The following is a 15,243-nucleotide window of genomic DNA, read 5'->3' on the forward strand; positions in this document are numbered from 1 at the left end:
CCCACACTGAAAGAAAAGAACGTGGATTCTTGTGGTTTAAACTTGGTTTTTTGTCACTTTTTGCCAAAATTATTCCCATCCAATTCAGCTGCCAACATTTAAAAAAAAAATAAGGAGATTTTATATCATCTGAATACTAGTGTGTCTTGAAATAAGAGTTTCTGGCAACACTATGTCTACACTGAGTCACAAATGACAGCCCTTAAAGATAGGACTCATAGTCTCCAATTTACCACAGGTGTTCTTTGGCCAACTTTACTAATTAGATCAACTGCCTAAGCCCATAAATGTGTGACTTTCTGAATTATGCCTCAATTTAAGTCTGGTCTAGAACCCATGGGGCTATTTAGACACAGCTCCCAGGCCACCAAGCCATGCAGCTGACCCACTGGTCCTTAGAGCAGAGTGGAGGCTTGTGTGGGTTAGAGTAGGAGCAGGAAGCCCTGCACCACAGCACTGAGCCCACCATGCTGACAATGGTGGGCTAATGCACTACAGGCCCCACAATGGTGAGCGAGGGTGAGCCAACCTGTTGCCCCAAGAGGTGAGGCCTGGGTATGGTGCAGAGACCTGCTGCAGAAGCCTGCTCCATGCAGTGCTGGAGCCCTGGAATCCACTGATCCCAACCTGTTGGGAAACTGCCATTGCAGATAAGTTGGTGAGAAGATGGAAGTGGGAGAGACCTGAATGGAAGTTCAGACAATAGGGTTAGTACTTTTACAAATTCTAATTAGCATGATTTTGGACTAATAGCATTGGTACTTTTTTCAGACCCTGATTAGCATTAGTTTGGACCAATAGCAACTGACCCAAGTGTTATATAAACCCTTAGACACTGAGACCGAAATCCAGGCACAGTTCTGTTCCTGTTTCTATTTTTCAATAAATCCTACTCTTATACTCATTCATTCTTGTCTGTAGATTTCATTCTTTGAACTCTCAAGAACCAAGAGAGAAGAAATTGAGGGTAAGTTGCTGGGGTCTGCTATAACACTTGAGGGCATAGAGAGCCATTAAGAGCTGCAACAGTTCTAGGCTGCAGAGGCCTATAGCTTGTGCAGATCCCACCTGCCAGGAGAAGCAAAGAAACTCCGGTTTCAATTTGAGTGCACAGTAACTCACCAATCAATTACAACAAAAAGAACATAGAACAAGGTTTTTACTGTAACAAAGGTCTCTAGAAGCTGCCCAAGAGCAATTTTGAGCTTTATCCTTTGAGCCAAACTCTGAAAATTATTTTAACAGTAAAAGAAGTTATAGTAGTCAATTTTCTAATTGAAATTCTATAAACCCCTACTATAGAATTCCAATAGTAATCAAAAGTCCAAGTAATTTCCTAGGATTCTTACATAGAAGTGGCAAGGAAAGGTGGGGCGCGGGATGTTATTCAGTGGTAGAGTGTTTGCTTGGGCAAGATCCAGCACCACAAAAATAAAATAAATAACAAGAAGACATAAAACTATAGCCTCCTAAATCCTCCAAAAAAGATAATGGGGTTGTGATTTAGTAGTCTTAGCAAAGAAAGTTTGTTCCACCACTGAACTTTCCTGGTAAAAGTTTAGGATTCTGGTACTCAAAGTCACTGAGCCAGAATATCACAAAAACTTTATAGAATGTCACAGGTGAGGAAAAATGTTTTGGGGCATTTCAAGGTGGTTGTTGTATAGGACAGCTAAAAACCAGACTTACTGCAAGCAAAAAAATGATGTACCTGTCTCAACTGCCAGACTATTTCTTGTCAGTTCTATAGAAAAATAGAGTCAAATTATTTGAAAATCGTTCAGTTGTACCCACTGAGTATTAAAATGGGAACTCATATGCATAGTGTAAACGTTCACTGAATCTCTATCTAAAAAGTATTTCGATCACTTTAATGGTAGTTACAGGTAACCACAAAGAAAAGTCCTATCTTCAAATGTACATCATTATAAAGATGGTTACACCAATTTCAATCCAGGGTATACTGTGTACCATTTCTTATAAGTAACATTTCTTTTTTGTTTGTTTGTTTGTTTTGGTGCTGGGGATTAAACATGGGGGCTGGGTGCATACTAAACACATACTCTATTCCTGAGCTATATTCTCAGACCTGAGAAAAGTCTTATATTTCAAATATATACTGACACACAATTTAGTAAAGAGCAAAATATATCACCTATAATAAATACACGCTAAAGCCAAGCTATTTATTTTAATTAAGTAGTACATGTAATACTGTGTAGAAAGCACAGAAATAAATCTATATAACAGTAGTAATCACTGAATCACTCCTTATGCAACAGTGTCAGACACTGTACTAAGCATTCACTTAGTTCGTTCATGGAACCCAATAATGATCCTGTAAAAATAGGTTATTAGAATTATCACTTTGGAAGGCTGAGGCAGGATAATCTCAAGTCCAAAGCCAGCCTCATCAACTTAGTGAGGCCCTAAGCAACTTAGCAAATTGTCTCAAAAAAAAAAAAAATATATATACACACACACACACACACACACACACACACACACGGGGGGTGCAGGGATATGGCTCAGTGGTTAAGTGCCCCTGGGTTCAATCCCTGATACAAAAAATTGACCCCACTTTACAGATAAGGAAATGAGGCTTAGTAAGATTAGTTTGTTCAAAGTCATACACCTAGTAAGTGGTAGAACTGAGACTTTAACTGGGATTTTAACTCCAGAATCTGGCTCCAAGGCCTAAAAGCAATTAACCATGATTTTATAGTACAGCCTACTTCCTAAAGAATGAGTACTAAAGATACACAATCATTATTAAATTGGCTAGAGTGGGAAACTCTCCTTTTGGGTCTGAATTTGGCAGGATAGAAATGTATATGTCAATGGTCTCTATACAAAACACTTTATTCTTAAGTAATAAGAAAGATTTTAAAACTTTTTTTTAAAAAAAGTCTTAGGGTCAAACTGTGCACTCAAAACATCTTGATAAATGAATAAAAGTAAATGAATAAAAGTAATATGATCTCAAAAAAAGATTTAGAAGCATTAAAAAACTTGATTATTTCATTATCATTGTCACATGACCTACCGATCTTGAAATTCTGCTCTTAATTTCCAAAATGTTATTTCACAAAGTCGGTAATAAATCAAGTAGGCAATAAACAAAAATAAGAAAAAGAACTTTCTTAATTTTAGGGGTTAAGAAATAGCTGTGGAAAAGAAAAAAAACTATGTTACAGAACATTTTCTCAACTACTGACCTATAAGTTTTCAAATAACATTTTTTGTCTATTTGAATAATTTCCAAAGGCAACTAACTGTCCATTCAATTTTTTCCTTTGTCTTTCACTTTAAATCTATATATGACCTAATTCTATAATATTTTGCTTTGGTGATAGATACCACTTTAAGGTTGTAAACCCTAAACATACACAATAAATTATCACTTTGGAAGGCTGAGGCAAGATGATCTTTTTAAAAAACAAGTTTCACTTTGGAGTCCACATAACCATTTCTAACTAGAGAATCATTACCATGATTACTTTAGAAATATGAGCCACAAAGTACAGAATAAAAAGATTAAAAACCAGGGGGGCTGGGGATACAGTAGTATAATACATGCCTAGTATGTATGAGGCCCTGGGTTTTATCCCCCAGCACCACAAGAACAAAAAAAGAAACAAACAAACAAAAAAGAAAGAAAGAAAAATCAGGAGAGAGACTTAAACATATACGCAGTATAAATAAAGAACAGAACCTCAACCATCCAATTTTATAAATCACATATTCAAAATAAGGCAATTTATTTTTAAAACAGTAGACTACACTAGCAGTTTAAATAATAAAGTCATGTACATAGTAGAAACTGAATAACAAATTTGCAAATGAAAGTATTAGAGTTCCTTAACTCTATTAAGAGGGGAGAAAAACTATGAGGGGGAAAAAAAAAGAGTAGAAGCCTAGGAGTTGTTAAAACAAAGTCTTCCTTTCAGTGTCTCAGTCATCTGGAAAAAAAAAAAAAAACTGAAAAGAAACCAAAGATCAATTTGGAGACCAACATTCTAACCTTCAGCCAACTTGTATTCTGAACAAGCTCATCAATGAAGAGGTCCAAATCATCCTTGTGTCTTTAATTTTTCATTTTGGGACCACAACTATAATTTTCTGTAAGAGAATTTCAAGAACACAAAAAGACTTCTCAAGATTTTTAATAAAAATTTTCTTTATTTTTTATAATCTATATCCTATAGATTAAAATGCCAAAAAAATGGGGTTTGAATGGAAATATTCTGAGATTATTTTCTTTCTCCTAAAAGCCCTGGATTTAATTTTCGAGATTGTATATCATGAAAGAAATAGGAAAGTATTAGAGTTCCTAGATTTTGTTTTAGCTGCACTTTGCCTAGTTAGACTTCCTTTTCAGTCAATACAGTTTTAAGTTTAACAGAAACCCAGAGAATCAGTAATAAAAATACTCAATTGAGAAAGTTACAGTTTGTATAAACAGATAAAGAAGATGAATCACTAGTGTGTTCAAAGAAAACTTAGTGTAATTTTTTTCAGTACTCTTTACAGTAAGAAATATGGTATCTCTATTTTCTGATAGGATTCAGTAATAAAAACTGTAATCAAAATGCAACCAAAGTCTGAACCAAAGACCTCTTGTTATATCACATATGAGTTCATTCAGTTGCTTTGGAAATGCATCTTCTAAGAGCTACATTCAATTTCAACTGTCAACTGCTTGGAATAGCTGGATTAGACAGATCATTCTTCTCACCTATTGTTTCCCTGTACAAAGATATATTTAAACCCATGAATACGTTCAGTGTCTTTGGATTCTCCATATTTAAAAAAAAAATATCTGGCAATTTCTGTTCTATTTTGTCACACAATTCATGGCCTCAATCATTAAAAACACCAATGCATTTAGTCTATGATCTGATTATACAAATTAAGGTGACCACTTGTAATGATCTGTCCTATTATATATCAAATATTCAATAAATTAATATGCTACTAAGCATGGACTATTAAAATGATAAACCCTGAGGGAAAGGAATTTCTTAAATATTTATTTTTTAGTTTCAGGTGGACACATATCTTTATTTTACATTTATGTGGTGCTAAAGATCGAACCCCATCCCTGGGAAGGAAATTTTTAAAGATCACAGTTGCATTAATCGTTCTGTGTGGAATTCCAGAGTCATTATAAAATTATAAAATATTTTGCCATGGAGACTGGGAACTGGAACAGATATTTTCTAACTTAAAAAAATGAAATCATGAGGTTGGGTTATGGCTGAGCGGTAGAATGCAGGCTTATTTGGTGCCAGGCATGGTACTAATGCATCCTTTTATTTAATGCATAGAACATTTCCATGAAAGAAGTACTGCTATTAACCCTATTTTGCAGATGGACCAAAAAAAAAAAAAAAAAGCACAAAGCAGTTAAGTGGTCTAAGACTAGAAAATTATAAAGCCAGGATTTAGATGCAGGCATTTTCCAGATCCTACCCTTTTGAATACTATACTAGACTGCTTCACATTACCACAGGTATTTCTGAAGGCTAAAGAAGAGAAAAATGAAAATACCTTTAAGTCTTCCCCACTCTCACATGGCCTATATTAGAATAATTGGTAGTTATTATTTTTATTCTAAGTCATGATCACCTTCTGAAACCCCAGCCTAGATCCCCTTTGGTAGATGAATAAAGAAAATGTGCCATATATGTATACACTCACACACACACACAATGGAATATTAATAAAGAAAATGTGTCATACATGTATACACTCACACACACACACAATGGAATATTATTCAGTATTAAGAGACAATAAAATCATGACATGTGCAGGTAAATGGATGGATTTGAAGAATATAATGCTAAGTGAAGTTAGCCAATCCCAAAAAACCATATGCCGAATGTTTTCTCTGATTTAAGGATGTTTATTCATAATATGGTGGTAGGGACGTGGAAGGATTAGATGAACTCTAGATAGGGCAAAAGGGAAAAGGAGTATTGGGGTAGAAAAGACAGTGGAATGAGATGAACATCATTTTCCTCAGTACATGTATGAAGGCACAAATGGTGTGACTCTACTTTGTGTACAACCAGAGATATGAAAAATTGGGCTCTATATGTGTAATATGAATTGAAATGCATTCTGCTGTCATATATAACAAATTAGAATGAAAAAAAAGAATCAATGGACTTCCTTATAGATTAAGATAATAGTTATAAGATGTTGATATGTAGTTTAATTCTTGCCTGAGATAATGCAATATATTAATCATGAAGAAAGGACTCTCCTAAATTATTGAAGTTTCTATAAGTGTCTGAGAATAGTAGGATAATCATTGTTCCAGTCATCAAGTTGCAAGGGAGATGGCTTCCTTTATCTTAAATGTAGTTTCTTATATTCCCCTATCTGGCTTCAGCAGTAAAAAAGAAGTAGTGGTGGTGGTGGTGGTGGTGATGGTGGTTGTTTCATTTTCTTTAAGTGGGAGAAGCTTTACAAATGAGAGAAAATACAGGTGAGGAGCAAGGTAATAAATACTAACGGAATTTCCAAAGACAGAAGCTTTGGTACCTACCATGTCTTAGACAACAAAATCATCCTGTGGGGGAAAAAATTGGCTTCTAATTGTGAATGGAAAGAAAAGGGATTAATATCTAAAATTTTTTTAAATAATCTTTAATTTTCCTAGTTATGAAGATATTTTGCAATTCCATCTTTTCTAGTTAGTCTGTTCCATACTCCTTCTCTGTTATCCTCTCAGAACTAAAGTCTTCCCATTTACACACTTGGTTTGTGCCTCTCCTACTGTACTCAGCACACTAGGTTTTTGATTACACAGGCTTAGTTTATAGCTGTTTTCTCCACTGACTTTTAAGTTCTAAGCAACGATAATGATGGCCTATCACATCCCACAATATCTGAGAAGATATTATGCTGAACTGAATTTCTCAAGTAGCAAAGAACCAGCAGCAAAACAACAAACTTGCAGTGATTCAAACTGTAACAGGGCAAACATGAGCTAAATTATTAAAAAAATGGAATCAACCACACATAAACTCAGACACTAATTCTAAAACAGAGAAGTTAGTTTAGTCTAATAGTTGCTCTCTGACTGTGGCAACCAAAGTTTAAACTCCAGCTCTGCCACTCTTACCTGAATTACACTGTGATTCATCTAGACATCTCCCTGAGAACCAGTTTTTCTTCATCTGTAAAATGGGAACAATAATAATGCAGTACTCTTTCAAATAGATGTGATGCCTATTTAAATCCAGTGTATACTGTACAGCAAACACTTAAAATGTGATAACTATTACTAAAAGTTATACTTTAAGGTTTCACAAAGCCTATTTTAAAGATAAGCCAAAAGAACATATATACTCTGTATTTAAGGTGAAAGTAAAGCTACAATATTAAAAGTCAGATGAAATTATTTTTTCTTCTCTGCCCCATGTTCTATATTTTACGTGACATTAGCACTATACTGCTTGTGATTTTCAGTCTATATGATGTCATTTTTAGTCCTGGGCCTTCAGTTTATATTTAAGAATGCTTCCCTCCCTCCTGCTACTCACCCCTAATCCTCTGCTGATAAATCCCCTCACTCTTGAAGGCCCAATCAGAAGTTCTTACTGATCTTCTCTTTCTTCTTCAAGGTTTATCTATCTGTGGTAACTACAATGAAATTTAATACTTGTTTAATGTCAATCTTTTCACTTCCACTCTAAATTTCTTGAGGCCAGGGACTAACTGGCTACTGGATCCCCAGTAGTAGCATAAATAAATAAATAGCCTCAAACTAAACTATGATGAAGAATGCAAAAAAGCATCAAGTAACTTGTTTAAAAAACTGAATCCAACAAGCTCCATAAAAACATGGGCTAGAACATAGTCCTACCTCTCCCTAGCAAATTTCTAAGCATATTCTTTCCCATTCAATAAATTAAATATTTCCTCCCTGTCCTTCAGGAAATCTAGGGAACCATGGGCTCTTTCACTACATTTCAGAGCCAAGAGCATTTCACTAGAACTTCCCTTGACAAACAAGAAAATGAGGGGCACTGTGATCAGGGGCACTATATTTCTCAGATGAACAAGAAAATGTTTGTGAAAGTATTTGAAAAGAATTTAGAGCTGAGAACTAAAAGAAAACTGATGAAATTACCTGCATCTAATAACACTCATTAAATATTTGCTGATGAATAAGATTCTTACTGTCTCTTCCAGGTGCACCTTGTCTCTACAATATTTCAGGTAGATAAAGGGTCTTATTAACAATCATTTTTTTTTCTGTCGGAAATAATTTTCCTGTAACAGCTAGGTTTTTTTAAAAATTTTTAATATTTATTTTTTAATCTTCGGTGGACACAACATCTTTTTTTTATTTTTATGTGGTGCTGAGGATCGAACCCAGTGCCCCGCGCATGCCAGGCGAATGCATTACCACTTGAGCCACATCCCCAGCCCAACAACTAGGTTTTTTGAATGAATGAATGAATAAAATATAGGAATACAAGAAAGTCTATAAGATGCCAGACAGTGTTGTAGCCAACAAGACAGCAGGTACTTAATGAAAAAAAAAAAAAAAGTAAAGTTATAAGCTTCTGGAACCAGGGGTAATATTTAATGGTGCTACATAAAAAGGCAGTGCTGCACAGTGTCATTTCAGACTCATCATAATCTAGACTCTCCTACCCACATAAAGCCAGAAAGAAAAGATCAGAGACCTAAAGATACCTTTTGAATGCCAAAGGCACATTCTTCCTTTGGACATCCCAGGCACTCATTCAAATTTTAAAATTTAAGCTAGTTCAAATTTAATTTCCATCCATGCAATTTAATAAGTAGTAAGAAATACATGCTAAATTAACTAAATCCCTGTGAGACTAGCAATAAAACTTCAATGGAACATACCACAGATTGTTACTAAATTTACTATTTCAGAGGTAGAATTACACATCATTAGAAAAAAATGAGTGATCACTTCATAAACTGAACTATGTTGTTAAAATAAATGTAATGCAATAAAACTAATTTCAGATGACTAAAGTAAGAGAAAAATAATTTCCAACATAACAGCAAAAAGTTAATATTTTTAGTATACAAGGACTACTTAGAAATCAATATGGAAAAAAATATGAACCTATAGAGAAACCTGGGCAAAACATAAGGACAATTATCAAAGCAAGGAATATAAAATATACAATAATAAACTTTTGTTTTGACACAGGGTCTTTTTTCTTTGTTTCCCAGCCTTGTCTTGAACTTGTAGACTCAAGTAATCTTCTTGTCTCAGTAGCTGGGACTACAGGCATGTGCCTCCTTGCCTGGATAATAGGAAATGTTTAAAAAAAACAAATGGTTAGCCTCTAATTTAAAAAAAAAAAAAAAAAAAAAAAAAAAAAAATATATATATATATATATATATATATATATATATATATATATTAAAACAACAATAAAATACTAGTAGTTAAAAGAAGGCATTCTTAAGTCAGATTCCACACCTATAACCTTAGTCAATTCATTTACTTCTCTGAGCCTTGATTCTCCTTATAAAATAGACATAATAGGGCTGAAGATGTAGCTCACTAGTACAGCATGTGCTTAAAATGTGTAAGGCCCTGGGTTCAATCTCAAGCACAAAGAGAGAGAGAGACAGAAGTGAATGAGAGAGTGAGAGAGATAGATAATAACAATACATACCCCACAGGAGTGATGTAGAAATTAATAACAATGAATGTACTATAGTTGGTTAAGGGGATTAGGAGGTTACTTGGTAGTAGAGTACTTGCCTAGCATATGAAAAAACTCTCAGCACGATTTCTAATATACAATATGTGTCTAATAAATAATAGCTATTATTATGATAAAGAAAATAGATGATGAGGAGGATATTTAGGGTTTAAAAGGGTACAGTGAAATATTTTTATATACTAGTTGTAAAGAAAGAATGATTCAACCTTTCTAGAGGACAGCAGCATGTATCAAAAGTCTTAAAAGTGGTCACATCCTTTGGGCATCTGGGATGTTTCTCTATGCTTAAAAACAGTGAAAATAGAAAACATTGCTAAATGGGCTAGGGTTGTGGCTCAGTGGTAGAGCGCTCCCCTAACATGTGCAAGGCCCTGGGTTCATTCCCCAGTACCACATAAAAATAAATTAAATAAAGGTATTGTGTCCAATTACAACTAAAAAAATAAATAGTAAAAAAAAAAAAAAAGAAAGAAAGAAAACATTGCTAAATATGACAATACTCATTGTCCTATCCTTTGACTACTTTTGAGCCTTCAGGATACAAACATATGCAGACAGACCCAATCCTTGACTTAAAGTTTAGCTGAGGAGATAAGCAATCAACCATCAAGTACAACAAAGAGATAAGAGCCACCATGGGTAGTATAGGGTGCTATGGTGCACATAGAAGGAGCACCTACCATGGTCTGGGGATGGAGTCAGGGAAGCTTCCCAGAAGAAGTGACATTTAAGCTGAGACCTGAAGGATGAGTAGGAATTAGTTAGGTAAAGAGATGAAGGACAAGTGTTCCAGGTAAAGGGAACAGCATGTGCAAAAGCCTAGAAATCAAAGGGAGCATGGCATGTCAGCTTAACTGTGAGCAGTGTGCAATGCAGGGACTTGGGAAAAGACAAGGCTGAAGAGATAAGTAAGCAAGGTTAGCTCATTCAAGGTCTCACTACCAAAACTTTTATTGGAAATTTTATCCTAAGAGTAACAAAAAATGAATTAAAAAGAAAATTGTAATAAATGTAAAAATTAATATTCATAACATATCAAGAGGTTATAAAAAATTTTAAAAATGAACAAATAGCTCACAAAAAGGAAATACAGGGTTGAAATAAAAGCTGCATAACTAAGTTTACTAAAAATCACTGAATTGTACATTTATTAAACAGATATATTTTAAAGTTTGTAAATTATACCTCAATAAATTTACCATTTTTAAAAGTTAACATAAATGCCCACAAATATCTGAAAAATATCAATCTACCTAATAATAAAACACAAAACTATTCTCAAAAATTAATAATGACTAAAAGTGAAATGAGAATATTCAGCAATAATAAGGTCAGGAGAAATGAGCATTTTTACACTATGTTGATTGGAATAAATGTTAATTGGAATAACCTTTTCAGAAAGCATAAATACATAACAGAAGTCTTAAAATTGTTTATACTAAGTGGTCCAGTAATTGCATTTCTTGAAATCTTAATAAATGTTCCAAATTGCAGTCAAATATTTATGCCTAGGACTGGGGATATAGCTCAGTTGTTCGAGTGCTTGCCTTGTATGCATAAGGCCCTGGGTTCAGTCCCCAGCACCAATATATATATATTTATTTTAAATTATAGTTTTTTTTAAAATACACGACAATAGTAAATTATATATTTTTTTAAAATACACGACAATAGTGGAATACATTACACTCATTATTACCCCTAATACATATATATTTATGCCCAATGATGTTCACTGCAACATAATTTGTAATAGAAAAAAGAATGGGAAAATAGCTAGATTCCCACCAATAACAAGAGTGGTTAGAGTAAGTCATAAAATAACTACTCAATGTAGCCATTTAAATGATAGGGCCAAGTATCTATGATATATACCAATGTTTAATTTCAAAAAAATATGAAATTATATATACAGCAGCATTTCATCTTTATAAAATATAATGAAACTTTTTTTTAATATCTCTTTTCTCTATTCCCAAATTTCCTACAATGGTCTTGTGCTATTCCTTGAGTTTATGCAAGTTTCTTAAGCAATGTTTTTAAAAAACCCAAAAGCATCACTTTGGAGTATTTTACACTTCATGGAAATCAATTTCATGTTTCCCTTAGTTTTATTTTCTCTGGTTAGGGAGAGAAATGTGGCCAATCTGATTATATATAACTCGATAATATCTTGTCATCAGGAAATAAGATATATGTGCAAATGAATTTACCAACTAATTGAAGTATGCTTTTTTTTTTTTTTTTTTTTTTTTTGAGACACAGACTTACTTGCCTAGGTTGCCCAGGCTAGCCTCAAACTCTCTATCCTCCTGCTTCAACTTCTCCAATAGCTGGGAATACAGGCATCCACCATTGGAACCAGGTGAAGCATGTACCCCAAATACCAAAACTGCTGAAACTTAGATGGGCATCTATTTAAAAATATTCTACACTCAATCCTGATTGCTTAAATCAAACAATATATAAGCCTTCTTATGATATTCAGAACTACCAGGTCCTAGAGAGACATCTATCCCTACATTAAGTAGCAAAGAATTACAATTTTTTTCCTTATACCAGCCATGGTTTTTCTTCCTCCCTTGCTGCCAAACCATCAATTATTATTTCCCAACATTATATGAGCCTGCCTTTTGCAGTACATATAATCTTTCATTCCTAATTTGCTGTTGATCTTATAAGAGTAATGAAACTAAATATCCAAATTTACAAGAATTCTATATAAATTCACAGTTAGTAGGTTCCAAATAAGGGTATTGCCTAAAAATTATTTGTAAAGACTTAGATGATTCTGCTCTAGGCTGTTAATGTCGCAATATAAATGAACTACAAACAGTGTGAGTTCTTGATTGTTATCTCGTCTTGTTCCTTTACTCAATTGGCAGACTAGACTCAGGATCAGAAATTGCATATGCTGTTTGTCTTATCACAACATGGAAAGAGAGTGCCCAGGAACCAAAAAACTTATTCTAGGGCAGGTTCTTACACAAACAGTTTTATAATCTTCAGTATTTTTTAAACTTGGTACCTGTTCATTGTAAGGCTGCTCTAGAATTAAATCACACACACAAACACACACACACACACACACACACACACACACACAACATTCTGTGAAGTATAAGGCACTACTCAAAAGTAAAAGATTATTATAGTATTATATTGTTGATGTGATTTTGGATTAATACAAAAATCAATTTATAAAATTCATACCAGATTGGAGGACTAGGGGAAATGTTGGCCAAAAAGTTGAAGTTTAAGGTATGAGAAATAAGTTCTAGAGATGTATTACATAGCCAGGTGTCTATAGCTATTAATAATGTTTTGTACACTTGAAAATTACTAAAATAGAATTTAAATGTTCTCATCACCAAAAAAATATAAATATGTGTGATGGATATGTTCATTAGCTTCACTTAATTATTCTAAAACGTACACATACTTGAGATGTATGGTACATCATTTCGCACACACAATTTTTGTCATTAAAAAAATATATTTTTTTTTACTGGCAAGGATGTGAAGAAAGGGGAATTCTCATATACGCTTGGTGGGAATGTAAAGTAGTGAAGCCATGATGGAAAACCAGCAAGGAGGTTCTTCAAAAAACTAGCAACTGATCTGTCATATGACCCAGTAATCCCACTACTAGGTGTATATCTAAAGGAAATGAAATCAGTATATTGAAGAAATATCTGCACAAACATTTATTGCAACACTATTCACAATAGCCAAGATATAGAATCCACCTAGGTGTCCGTTAATAAATGAAGGAATAAAGAATATGTTATATATACACAACAGAACATTATTCAGCTAAAAAAAGAATGAAATTCTGTCATTTGCAGCAACAGGATGAAACTGAAGACATTATGTTAAATACAATAAGTTAAGCACAGAAAGACAAAGATGTCATGTTCTCACTTATATAAAGGAAACTAAAAAGTGGATCTCCTGCAAGTTGAAAGAAGAGTGATTACCAGATCTGGGAAAGGGGAATTGGGATATGACGGTTAATAGGAACAGGGGTGCAGATGGATATGAGAAATATCTTTTAATATTCTATAACACAGTAGGATAATTATGGCTGACAATAATTCATTGTATATTTCAAAATAGCTAGCAGAGAGGATTTTGAATGTTCCCAACACAAAGAAATAATAAATTTCTGAGGTAATATATATGCCAGTTATCCTGATTTGATCATTAGTGTTCCAAATTATCACACTATACCCATAAATATGCAAAATTATATGTCAATTAAAAATAAAAATATAAAAAATAAAAAATTTGTAAAAGTCAAAAACAAATTACCAAAATAAAATTCATACCAGAAAGAACAGAGGGAGAGGGCTGGGGCTGTAGCTCAGTGGCAGAGCGCTTGCCTCGCATGTGTGAGGTACTGATTAGATCCTCAGAACCACATAAAAAAAATTAATAAACAATGATATTAAAAAAAAAAAGAATAGAGGGAGAGAATTTGTTGGTGGTGTTCTTGGGGACTGAACCCAGTGCTGCTCATACGCTATGCACACACTCTTACCATAAGCTACACACCACCACTACCCCCACCCAAAGAATTCTTAAATTGCTTCTATTAATTAGGAAACATCTACTTTCTAGGAAGAACAATAAATCCCAACAGTTGGCATCTCTGATTCCCCCACCCCTATATTCAATCAGTCCATAATGTCTTTGAGTCTTTCCCATAATCACTGGTATCTGTCCCTTTCTTTCCATTATACTACTTCAAAATTCCAGTTCAGGCCTATATTATTGCCCACCTGGGCTTCAACAGCCTCTAACTAAACTAATTTCACTCATGAGCTCTCTTCCTAATATTCCTCTGGTTCATAGCTCCTAGATCAATTCTCTTAAAATACAACTGTAATATATGCTCAAAATTTCTAAGAACTCCATCAAGTTCAAACACCTAAGCTTCCCAGCCTTAGCTCTTCACCTTTATCTCTTACTATTTTTCCAAAGAAATCCTTCCTGAAATTGATCTGTTTAATTCCTTTAGATATGCTTTGCACTATTCTGTCTCTAAAAGTCTTGAGATATATCTGTGATACTCTTTTCCCAGCTTCTATCTTGGCCTATAGAAATTCAACCTATCCTTCAAGAACCAGTTTGAGAGCCACGTACTATGATATACTCCCTGATCACTAAAGAGGAAAAGATGGAAGATTCTAAAGTTAGAATTACAACTTAGGTTTGAATTACAACTTCAATCATTGACTGAATGATTCAAGGCACATCCCTTATTATCTTGTTGTCTCAGTTTCTTCATCTATAAGATGGGGATAAGGGCAACTTTCCTTAGGCATATTGTGAGGAGTAAAGGAGTTAATCCACATACATAAAGCACTTAGCACGATGTCTGGCATAGATGAGAACCTGAGAAATGTTAAATATCATTACACTTATTACTACTGACTTCAGTGAACTTATCTTAATCTGAATTCAGATGATACTTTTGAGAAGTATGAACTGGTTCTT

General features: G+C 33.9%; 1 protein-coding gene across 3 annotated transcripts in view; it reads right to left on the reverse strand.

Moving 5' to 3' along the window:
- Nucleotides 1-15,243, reverse strand: part of Ssh2 (slingshot protein phosphatase 2) — a 265,723-nt gene that overhangs the window by 247,043 nt on the left and 3,437 nt on the right. The window contains exon 2 of one of the 3 annotated variants that reach the window (XM_076871696.1): nt 10,422-10,480. The exons of the other annotated variants lie outside the window; for them this stretch is intronic. Within the exon in view, the coding sequence (XP_076727811.1) occupies nt 10,422-10,424 (3 nt within the window). The 5' untranslated portion in view covers nt 10,425-10,480. The remainder of the gene's footprint in view (nt 1-10,421; nt 10,481-15,243) is intronic. 3 annotated transcript variants of the gene reach the window in all.

Source organism: Callospermophilus lateralis, chromosome 11, assembly GCF_048772815.1.
Source record: "Callospermophilus lateralis isolate mCalLat2 chromosome 11, mCalLat2.hap1, whole genome shotgun sequence".
Taxonomy (NCBI): domain Eukaryota; kingdom Metazoa; phylum Chordata; class Mammalia; order Rodentia; family Sciuridae; genus Callospermophilus; species Callospermophilus lateralis.